Source organism: Macaca nemestrina, chromosome 3 (genome assembly GCF_043159975.1).
Source record: "Macaca nemestrina isolate mMacNem1 chromosome 3, mMacNem.hap1, whole genome shotgun sequence".
NCBI lineage: Eukaryota > Metazoa > Chordata > Mammalia > Primates > Cercopithecidae > Macaca > Macaca nemestrina.
In genome coordinates, this window is record NC_092127.1 from 66,310,074 (window position 1) to 66,322,489 (window position 12,416).

The following is a 12,416-nucleotide window of genomic DNA, read 5'->3' on the forward strand; positions in this document are numbered from 1 at the left end:
GAGGTCAGGAATTTCAGAGCAGCTTGGCCAACATGGAGAAATCCCATCTCTACTAAAAATACAAAAAATAGCCGGGCGTGGTGGTAGGCCCCTGTAGTCCCAGCTACTCAAGAGGCTGAGACAGGAGAATCCCTTGAACCTGGGAGGTGGAGGTTGCAGTGAGCTGAGACCGTGCCACCGCACTCCAGCCTGGGTGACAGAGCGAGACTCTGTCTCAAAAACAAAAACAACAACAAAAACATCACCAGTGTTTTTATTAGCATAGGTAACCAAACTTTTTATTTCCTTCATAAATGTGGTTCCTTCTTAATAATTTTATTTGTGGTTTTATTGTCTTTATTTTTGTATAAATTTAGGGACTGTAAGTGCAGTTTTGTTACAGGGATTTGCCACATAGTGTTGAAGTCTGGGCTTTTAGTATAAACATCACCCGAATACTGTACATTGTACCAATTATGTAATTTCCCATCCCTCACCCCCTCCCACCCTCCTACACTTCCAAGTCTCCAATGTGTGTGCTTTATTTAGCTTTCATTTAGAAGTGAGAACATGCAGTATTTTTCTGAATTTTCACTTAAGATAACAGCTTCCGGTTCCATCCATGTTGCTGCAAAAGATATTTCAATGTTTTTTATAGCTGAATAGTATACCATGGTAAAATATATGCCACAATTTATTTATCCACTCATCTGCTGATGGGCACTTAGGTTGATTCCATACCTTTGCTATTGTGAATAGTCCTGTTATGAACATAATGAGTGCAGGTATCTTTTTGACATAACGATTTCTTTTCTTTTGGGTATATCCCCAGTAGGGGGACTGCAGGATTGAATGGTAGTTCTTTCAGTTCTTTCAGAAATCTCCATACTGTTTTCCACAGACATACTAATTTATATTCCCAGCAAGAGTATATAAACACTCCCTTTTCTCTGCAGCGTCACCAATGTCTTTTTTTTTTTTCTTTTTAATAATAGCCATTCTGACTGGGGTAAGATGATATCTCATTGTGGTTTTAATTTGGAGTTCTCTGATGATTAGTGGTGTTGAGCATTTTTTCATATGGTTGTTGATCATTTCTCTTTTTTTTTTGAAAAATGTCTATTCATGTTCTTTGCTCACTTTTTATTTTTAAAATTTTTTATTTCCATAGGTTTTTGGGAAACAGGTAGTATTTGGTTACCTAAGTTCTTCAGTGATTCGTGGGATTTTGGTGCACCCATTTCCCAAGCAGTATACACTGAACTCAATTTGTAGTCTTTTATTGCTCACCCCCTTCCCATCCTTTCCTCCTGAGTCCCCAAAGTCCATTGTGTGATTCTTATGCTTTTTCATCCTCATAGCTTAGCTCCCACTTATAAGTGAGAACATATGATGTTTGGTTTTCCACTCCTGAGTTACTTCACTTAGAATAACAGTCTGCAATCCCATCCAGGTTGCTTTGAATGCCATTAATTCAATCCTTTTTATGGCTGAGCAGTATTCCATGGTATACACACACACACACACACACACACACACACACACACACAGACACACACACACACACCCCCCCCGGTTTCTTTATCAACTCGTTGATTGATGGGCATTTTGGTTGGTTCCACATTTTTGCAATTGTGAATTATGCTGCTATAAACATGCATGAGCAAGTATCTTTTTCGTATAATGATTTATTTTCCTCTGGGTAGATATCCACTAGTGAGATTGCTGGATCATAGTGGTTGTACTAGTTTATATTCCCACCAGTTTGCCCACTTTTAAATGGGGTTATTTTGTTGCTGTTGTTATTTGAGTTCCTTGTAAATTCTGAGTATCAGTTCTCTGTTGGATACGTAGTTTGCAAATATTTTCTCCCATTCTTCAGAATGTTTGTTCACTCTGTCCTTTTGTTCTGCAGAAGCCTTTTAGTTTACTTAAGTCCCATATGTCTATTTTTGTTTTTGTTGCTTGTGCTTTTGAGGTCTTAGTCATGAATTCTTTGCCTAGACCAATGTCCAGCAAATTTCCCTAGGTTTTCTTCTGGTATTTTTACAGTATCAGGTCTCACATTTAAGTTTGTGACCCACTTTGAGTTGGTTTTTGTATATGGTGAGAGGTAGGGGTCCAATTTCTTTCTTTTTTTTTTTTTTTTTTTTTTTTTTTGAGACGGAGTCTCGCTCTGTCACCCAGGCTGGAGTGCGGTGGCCGGATCTCAGCTCACTGCAAGCTCCGCCTCCCGGGTTCACGCCATTCTCCTGCCTCAGCCTCCCGAGTAGCTGGGACTATAGGCGCCCGCCACCTCGCCCGGCTAGTTTTTTGTATTTTTTAGTAGAGACGGGGTTTCACCGTGTTAGCCAGGATGGTCTCCATCTCCTGACCTCGTGATCCGCCCGTCTCGGCCTCCCAAAGTGCTGGGATTACAGGCGTGAGCCACCGCGCCCGGCCCCAATTTCATTCTTACACTTATGGCAATCCAATTTTCCCAGCACCATTTACTGAAAAGGGTGTCCTTTCTCCAGTGTATGTTTTTGTCAGCTTTGTCAAAGATTGTTGGCTTTATCAAAGATATGTGGCTTTATTTCTGAGTTCTCTATTCTGTTCCATTGATCTGTTTTTATACCAATATTATGCTGTTTTGGTTACTATATCCTTGTAGTATAGTTTGAGGTCAGATAATGTGATGCCAGCAGCTTTGTTCTTTTTGCTTAAGATTGCTTTGGCTATTTGGGCTCCTTTTTGGTTACATATTAATTTTAAGATTGTTCTAATTCTGTGAAAAATGATGTTGGCATTTTGATAGGGATTGCACTGTGTCTGTAGATTGCTTTGGGCAGTATGGTCATTTTCACAATATTAATTCTTCCAATCTATGAATATGGCATTTTCCCCATCTGTTTGTATCATCTATGATTTCTTTCATCAGTGTTTTGTAGTTTTTCTTGTGGAGATTTTTCACCTTCTTGGTTAAGTATCTTCCTAGATATTTTACTTTTTCTTTGTAGCTATTGTGAATGGGATTGTGTTCTCGATTTGATTCTCAGCTTGATTGTCATTGGTATATCAAAATGCTACAGATGTTTTTGTTATCTTTTAAAAAGCAATCTAGAAAGTGTAGTAATTTTCAATTTCTGCTATAACATATCACAAATTAGTGGATTAAAACACAAATGTATTATCTCACAGTTCTGGAGGTCAGAAGTCTGAAATGAGTCTATAAAATGGGGCTGAAATCAAGATGTTGGTAGAGCTGTGGTTTAGAAGCATTAGGGAAGAATCCCTTTCCTAGACTTTTCCAGCTTCCAGAGGCCACCTGCTTTCTTTGGCTTATGGGCACTTTCTCCATCCTCAAATCCAGCTGTGGAGCATCTTCAAATCTCTCTCTCTGACCTTGGCTTCATTGACTGATTCTCCTGCCTCCATCTTTCCCACATAAGGATCCTTGTGACTACACTGGGCCTACTAGAAAAATTAAGGCGAATCTCCTATCCAGATCCTTAATGTAATCACATCTGCAAAGTTCCTTTTGCCATCTGAAGGCTACATAACAAACACATGCATAGGTTCTGAGGATTAGGACATGGACATACTTGGAGGATCATTCTGTCGAACACAAAAAAGAATGATTTGTTTTGTTTTAGAGTTTGTTTTTCAAAGAATGAGCTGTTGGACTGACCACTTCTACTGTTTTTTAATTTATTGATTTCAGCTTTTACATTTTTTGGGGTTGTGTAGTTTTTAAAAAAATGTTAAGTTTTTAGTAGAATGCTTAATTCAGTTGATCTTATTCTATTAAGGAAAGCATTCAGGTGTACAAATTATCCTGTGTAGAATGTTAATTGTGGCCCGTAGATTTTAACATACAGTACTTTCATTATTATTTTCTAGATATTCTCCAATTTTGATGTCGATTTCTTCTTTAAGGAATCACTTAAAAATTAGTTTTGAGCTTTTAATTGGTTGATTTTTGTTGTAATTGTTGTTTCTACATTACTTTAGTTTTATGTCATGGTAGTTATAAAGTACATTCTGCACCATATCTACTTTAGCAAATACATTGTTATATATGTGTGTGCATGTACCCTATAGTTATATGTATCATGAGTATAAAATGATGTGCATTCTCTATTTGCAGAGTTTAAACATATTTGTTATTAGTTAGTATTCAGATCCACTGTATCTTGGAGATAATGTCTATACTAGGTCATAACTTTTTCTTTTTTATAGCAGCATAATGTTCCATTATATGGATGTACCATACTTTATTTACATAGCCCTTATGGATAATTGAATTGTGTCGAATATTTTAACAAAGCTGTAATGAAAAATTTTTATACATATCATTTTGTAATTGTGGAAGTATATCTGAATGATAAATGGTTTGATGTGGAACTTCTGAATCAAAGGCTACATTAGAGTATTATTTTTCTTCTTAATCCTTTTCCTTTGCTGTTAATTCTCTTTAAATCTGACTCAATTATTTTATCTTCTGAATCACATCATCCATGTTTTCTTAACTTTTTTTGAGACTTCAAAGCCATTGTATTCTAAACTTTTTTCCTCTTTCCTCAGAAAATGTTCCTTCTTCCAAATGTACCCCAGCTTTCTTTTGATGTTTTGTTTCTCTCCTCCTCCCAACCTTCCCCCTCGCCCCACATTTTTGGCATAGTTCCCCTGCTATTTTCATTTGGGATATTTCGCTTTGTGATTATTCATTGCCCCAAAATAATCTGCATTCAGTATCTTTAATTCTCCTATTTGCTTGTTGCAATTTTCTTATTGCCTATAATTATGTTGGGTGCAAGTAATATTTAAATGGCTGTGGGTGTATGATAAAATATTTGAATGTATTATTGCATGTCAATTTCCTTTGCATTTAACTGTATTTCATCGATTTTTATTGTACATATTGTTCACATTTTAATGTTTCTGGAATCAGTATGTAATACTACTAACATGCAAATCAATATTATAGTACTTTATCTTTTTTCTAGAAGATGTTTTTAAATAGTGAGGCTTACAATTGATGGTGTATTGAAACCAAGTAAACAAGGTATTTCCTATCACATTGAATGTATTGTCAAGCACAGTACATGTAAAACTTCCTGGATCCTTTTTAAGTTGGTCCAAAATTGAAATCTGTAATATGTGTTATATTTGTTCCCTATTTTAAGCATAGATGAATTCTATGTTTCTATTTTTGTTTTTAATTTTCATATCCTTGGGTTTTGCTGTGTGTGGGTGTGACACTTAACTATCTTTCCAGAAATGTTTATCACTAAATCCTGAAAAAGAAACCATCCTTCCAGAAATGTTTATCACTAAATCCTGAAAGAGAAGTCTACAAATTTCCATATGATTTTGTAGGACTCTCAAAACCCTATAACATCTCTTTCTGCTAAAATTTATTGGAGTAAGGGGTATATTTGATAAAGACATTAGGTAAAAGGTCTATGTATGCACACAACTGTTATAATGAAAATCCAAGGAAGAAAGGCAATTTTGTAACATTAGAATTTCTATGTGGACCACATTTGGAAACCAGTGTTAATTTAATCCATACATAATATCAAAGGATGCTTTGCTGTGTGCTCATCATCAAAGGAAGCATTCAGGAAAACATGACACAATAAGCCAAGACTCTAATAACCTCACATTCTGGAACTTCAGTAAAAACAGACCAGTACAACACTTTTATTCTATCTTTACAGCAACTTTTTCTGTAACCTTCTGATTAGGCTAAATTAAACATATGTTCAAGTTTGGTTCTATAAATTAAATCTTTTTTTATAAATGCAAAATCTATATATTATTTTTAAAACCTGTTTTACACATTAGAAATAAGACAGAACTAAATATTTATCAGGCTAAGTTAGGATAGTTTCTTGGCCATGAAGAAATAAGTTAGAAGCCGCTCTAAGTTTTGTTGTAAGAAGAAAAAATTGTACTATTCAAACTAAAATCTCCTGGAACACTGAAAAGACATGTCAATGTGAATATCCCTGACATCCGAAAGAATCTGGATCAAAGGCAAACTTTCGACCAAACAGATGCCAAAAAGTAAATTGTCTTCCTAAGACAGGAAGCTGGCCATTTTCTTTCCTTGCTGAACTTAAATTTTCTGTGAACTACATACCATATATTCTATCACACACAAACCTAAATAATAGGATCATATACTGTTTTCCTTTTTTTTTTATTTTCAAGAGATAGGATCTCGCTACATTGACCAGGCTGGATTCAAACTCCTGAGCTCAAGTGATCCTCTCACCTCAACCCCCTGAGTAGCTGGGACTACTGGTGTGTGCCAACATGCCCAGCTTTCATACACTCTTGTAAATACATAAACATGAGACTCTGGGATTAGAAGTAAAACCTTCATAGAGATGAAGCTGAGGTAAACTGTTATTAGTGACACCTGACCTGCTCTTTTGTGTGACTCAGATTTTTACCAGTTCTTTTGTAAAAAGGGAACAAGCTTCAAATAGAAGAATTGCATGCCTTTTCAATGGTAATAATGGGCTATGTGGAGATATAAATAACTGGCTTATGAGAGACTAAAGATATAATATTCTAAAATCTTTAAAAATTCATAACTTCCAATTCCTTTGCAGGGCTAAAGTGCTATGGAAATAGATGTCTTATTCCCAGACATAATGTCTCCCATCCTGTCAGGTAATGAGAGTGTCATCTAGACATTACTTTCAGCAACAAATTTCTCTCAATTTGTTTCCTAGGTCCTAAAAGCCTGATCTCTTATTTGCCTTCTTGCATTTTATTCCATTGTACCCAGTACTCCTGATTTTCCAGAAACATGGGGTTGTGGGCACTGTGGATTGCATTGTAAATTCATGGAACTGAGTTAAATGGTATGACTGTATTGGTTTAAGGCCCATCTTTAAAAAATTATCATGAAATATTTAGGTACACAAAAAGTACAGACTATATTAAATCAGCACCTATATTCCCATCGTCCACCTTAAGATATGAAACATTACTGACACAATTGAAGCAGTTTGACTTTTCTCCCCTGAGGAAATTCTTTGCCAGTATTTGGTGCTTTTCTTTTCATTTATTCTTCCACTATATATGCCCACATAAACATATATTTTTCATGCTTCAAATTTTAAATATCATATTCTTCTAAAACATTATTCTTTGTTCATCTGTTTCATCCCTATTTCATATGTAGCTCCAAATATTTTTTATTGCCACAGTATTCCATTGTATGCCTATCATATGAATCTATTATTGATGGATATTTAGATTGTTTCCAGGTTCTTACTACTTAAAAATAATAGTACTATGAACTTTCCTGTTCGCTATCTCACTGCCCTAACGTGAGACTTGCTCTGGGATATGCACCTAGGAGAACCATTAGATTATAGGGTCTTCAACATTGCTAGATAGCTAGTTGCCTTCCAAAGTGATTGTACCAATCTACGCTCCCATCAGCAGATCTGAGGCCCCACTGCTTCACATCCTGTGAGATTACAAGCCCTTGGTAAGCTGGGCATTAGCTTTTGGAATCCTGTGAGATGAGGATACATTCCTCTAACTAGTGCAAGTGCTAGTTACCTCCAGGGCATTTGTAGGTTGGCTCCACGTTTTTAAGTTAATTTGTAGGTTTTGAGGTTTCATGAATTTGAAGGCAGTGTGAATTCAAATCCTGAAGCCATGGGCAGGTAAGCTCATAGTCAGAATTCTCAGAGAGGCCTCTTTTTTTTTCTTTTTGAGATGGAGTCTCCTTCTGTCGCCCAGGCTGGAGTGCAGTGGCCGGATCTCAGTTCACTGCAAGCTCCGCCTCCCGGGTTCACGCCATTTTCCTGCCTCAGCCTCCGGTGTAGCTGGGACTACAGGCGCCCGCCACCATGCCCAGTTAATTTTTTGAATTTTTAGTAGAGACGGGGTTTCACCGTGTTAGCCAGGATGGTCTCGATCTCCTGACCTCGTGATCCGCCCGCCTTGGCCTCCCAAAGTGCTGGGATTACAGGCGTGAGCCACCGCGCCCGGCCTCGAGAGGCCTCTTTTTAAAAATGTTTTAAAAATCAAAAGCACAGGCCAAGTCAGAAAGGCTCCTTGTGGTCTTCCTGGCCAGCAGGAGATTTTTCTTTTCTTGTCTACCCTTGTGCTGAGAGTGTTGGTTATTAAAGAGCTTGAGCATTATGTGCAGAGCTCAGTTGTAACTTCATGTTATATGGGCTGAGGGCTTTGAGTGGCCATTAATATCTAAACTTGTTGATTGGGACTGCTACCCTCCTCCCCACCACCCAGCCTCCTGCCCCAGGGTCATTTCAAGCTTCTGGTTTTTATTTTATTGGGAATGAGATTTCTTTCATTTTCTTGTTTAGGCCCTGAGGGATAAGTTTTCCTCTTATTTTCTTATGCCCTTAGCCATATATTTAATAGGGAAGAAGGTAAGGTCCTCTCTCTTTTCATGATTTTCTATGTAAATAACAACTAAAGGGAACACAGAGCATAAAAGTTTTGAGGTTGTATTTATTTCGATATGGAAGTCTTATTTTCCAGATCTGCAGCGTCCAAGAGAACCTTCTGAATGATGGGAATGTTTTCTACTCTCTCCAGTGAGGCAGACCCTTGCCAGATGTGGCTACTAAGCATTTGAAATGTGGCTGATATGTCTGATAAACTAGTTCATAAATATTATTTAATTTTAATTAATTTAATTAAAATGGTCAGATATAATTAATGGTTATTGTATTTGACAACACAGTTTTAAATGGTAATATTCTTTGACCCCTGGGTGGGTTTATGTACTGGTAAACCAGTGTTGTCTTGAAAATCTGGTATTTTTGAGGATGTAAATATATTTGAGGATGAAATATTTGAGATGTGACTTCAGAATATATGTCACCACAGGCTGGGCATGGTGGCTTACACCTGTAATCTCAGCACTTTGGGAAGCTGAGGCAGGAGGGTCACCCACGGCCAGGAGTTGGAGACCAGCCTGGACAACACAGCAAGACTCTCTCTGTTTAAAAAAAAAAATTAGCCAGACATGGCGGTGTGCACCTGTTTTCCTAGCTATTCAGGAGGCTGAGTCAGGAGGATCACTTGACTCCAGGAGTTTGAATCTGTAGTGAGCTATGACCGTGCCACTGCATTCCAGCCTGGGTGACAGAACAAGACCCTGTCTCTAAACAAACAAACAAACAAACAAACAAACAACAAGGAACATATGCCACTACAAAACTGTATAGCCCATTATTTTGATAATCAGGTATTTCTTGTCTGATCTGTCTTTCTGGGAATTTTCAAAGAGCTACAGCGATCAAGTTTAAGTGCACATTCTTCCCATTGCCAGTTTCTGATCTGAAGTCAGAGAATCACTTTCTGAAAGCTTTTCCAAGAGTATTTATGAAGTAATAAAGTGTGAAGAAATCCTGAGGATAAACAATAAGAAGCATAAATATACATATTTAGAATGCAACTTAATATGCTTAAGAGTACGATTTGGCAGCTGGGAGCGGTGGCCATGCCTGTAATCCCAGCACTTCGGGAGGCCGAGGCGGGCAGATCACGAGGTCAGGAGATCGAGATCATCCTGGCTAACATGGTGAAACCCCATCTCTACTAAAAATACAAAATAAAAATAAAAATAAAAATAAAAATTAGCCAGGCATGGTGGCGGGCACCTGTAGTCCCAGCTACTCGGGAGGCTGTGGCAGGAGAATGGCGTAAGTAAACCCAGGAGACAGAGCTTGTAATGAGCCTAGATAGCGCCATTGCACTTCAGCCTGGGCGACAGGGCAGCGAGACTCCTGTCTCAAAAAAAAAAAAAAAAAAAAAAAAAAAAAGAGTACAATTTGGTCTATCTTTGAACTAAAAAGTTTACTAGTACCCTGAAAATATGTTAAGTAAAAACATGAGTGCATCATATGATTTATTAGTAGCATTTTATTAAAAAGAAAAATAACCTGACCAGGTGCAGTGGCTCACGCCTATAATCCCAGTACTTTGGGAGGTTGAGGTGGGTGGATCACCTGAGGCCAGCAGTTCGAGACCAGCCTGGCCAACATGGTGAAATGCTGTCTCTACTAAAAATACAAAAATTAGCTGCGTGTGGTGGTGCGCGCTTGTAATCCCAGCTACTCAGGAGGTTGAGGCAGGAGAATTGCTTGAACTCAGGAGGCGGAGGTTGCAGTGAGCTGAGATCATGCCACTGCACTCCAGCTTAGGTGACAGAGTGAGACTCTGTCTCATAAACAAACAAACAAACAAAAAAACAAGACAAAACAACAACAACAAAATCCCAAGCCTACTGCTCTAGGCTTAGAGTGGGCTTACACTTACATTTTGTTTTCTAACTTTCAAAGGGCATTGTATTATTCAAAATATCTCTCAAAAATTTTTTTTGGCCATAGGTAGAGATTAAGAAGACTAAAGCAAAAATGCATCTGTGAATTTTAATAACACATATATGCATATTTGAAAACAAGGCCACATAAGCCTGGCTGGCACATTGGGCCAAATTACTGACTGGCCTTCAAAAATAAAGATTAAAAAAAATTTATCCACATACATTTTTTATATCCCTGTATAAAACTGATGCCAACACGTTTGGCATTTTAGAAAGACACTCAAAAACAGATTTTTAGAAAGACACTCAAACAGATTCTGGAAAAAGAAATCGCTTCATGGGATGAACAGACTAGGTCACAAATGAAAACGCTAAACATTTGATTTTTAAACCGCACCACAAATTTCCAGATAAAACTGATTGAAACTTATGCTCAGAGATATTGTCACTGTACTTACATGAGTTGAAAACCTGTAAGAACCAAAGCCCCTAAATTCTACTGAATATACTTCAAACATTTTGCCTAGTAAAAATTTTTTTTAACACTCTCAAAAAATTTTAAAAAGAAACAAATTTTCTCTGGAAAGGATTTTCATCATTTTGAATATATATATTTTCTCAGAGTGTATGCAGCCCACTCTTCTCTTGATAATCTTCATAAAAACGTCTCAATGACTCAGGAATTCTAGGTGTCACAGTGCTCAAGGCCTGAGTGAAATGTCTTTTCATGATGAGATTGGCTTGAATGTCTTCTTCCAGAGCCAGAAGAGCTGCCTCTCTGCAGACGGCTACAATCTGAATTTTTAAAAAATAAGTAAATAAAAGGAGGTAGAAAACAATCAATACTCTTTTAGAAACATAATATTCCAAATATTCATCTGTGGTAACATCTACAACTAAATGCCCATTGCTAAAATTTATCTGCAAGAATTAGTCCACTCAAGTTTTCAAAAAGATAAAAGGTAATCATATACAGAGCATTCTGTTCTTTCCTTCATCCCAAAGCAATGTATTAAGTACTCAGAACCAGGAGTGCCAAAAGATATCTAAGAAGTGGCATTTTCTTTTAAGGGCATTTGCTCTTAACTGTAAGGGTAGGTAGCTGTGCACACACATACTTTTAACATGGGATAGCAAAGGATGCATGTGTCTATGTGGTGGGGGGAGGCAGGAGCCAATGGTCAAGGGAGGGCAGAGCGGGGAGATATTCTGATACAGAGTGAGGCCCTGCTCATCAACACACCGTGTCATAGCAGTTTCCACATTCCTTTCAACCTTTGATGTCTTACCCACATGTAAAAGCATTTCTTTATGTGTATCTCTTTAATGAGTTCTTAAATCTCAGGAATATCAGATAGGGTTGTCAACATTTACTTTGGAGAGCTGCATTAGAACAGAGAAGTGAATGCTGTTTACTCAGCCAGGAAAGCTGGAAGAATTGAAAAGAATCTGGGGAGGGGGCGGAATGGATGCAGAGGGAGGAGGGAGGAGGCAGTAGGAAAACGGAAGGGGAGGAAGGTTCAAGAATCCTGAAATGTGTTTTTAAGCTTTCTGGACTTCAGACAGCGGAAGCAGGCTGATGCCAGTGTCATTCTAAAGACACATTATGGTAGTGAAAAGAGCTTGGGGGATGAAAAGAGATACTGTGATTTTCAGGGCCACAGGGAAAACAGTGATTGATATTGACTGCGCCCTTATATCGGTAAATGAAAGGGCCAGCTGAAACACATTTGTCCAGCCATTCAGCATATTTTCTCTGTTTGTTCACTCACTGAAAAGAGTTCCTCTGCTTATGCTAGGCTAATGGCTGCCAAAGCAGTTTAGTAGCTTTTTAGGGGATTTAGCAGCATGTTTAGGGAGCTTTCAAAAACATGCATAGATTTAGATGGCTTTGTCAAATTACCACAATGTAACTATTAGTTCTGGGCTTCATTAATGAGCACTGAAGTTAACTATAGTGGTTATGCATGTTAATGTTTTTCTGAAAAAAAAGAGTGGCTATCATCTTGTTGAAGGAAAAAACAAAACTTCAAGGGATTAGTGAAACCACTTTATCACATGTTCTGGTGCAAAAAGAGCTCTTTTGAAAACAAGAATGTGATAATTAATAAGCACAGTAAAA

At 37.6% G+C, this 12,416-nt stretch overlaps 1 protein-coding gene across 3 annotated transcripts in view; it reads right to left on the reverse strand.

Annotated features, from left to right (window-relative positions):
* Positions 1–335: 335 nt before the first annotated feature.
* Positions 336–12,416, reverse strand: part of AFG2A (AFG2 AAA ATPase homolog A) — a 379,087-nt gene continuing 367,006 nt past the window's right edge. For all 3 annotated transcript variants that reach the window (XM_011748818.3, XM_011748817.3, XM_011748822.2), the window contains one exon: positions 336–11,089. In XM_011748818.3, coding sequence (XP_011747120.2) covers positions 10,913–11,089 — 177 coding nt within the window. In that variant the 3' untranslated portion in view covers positions 336–10,912. The remainder of the gene's footprint in view (positions 11,090–12,416) is intronic.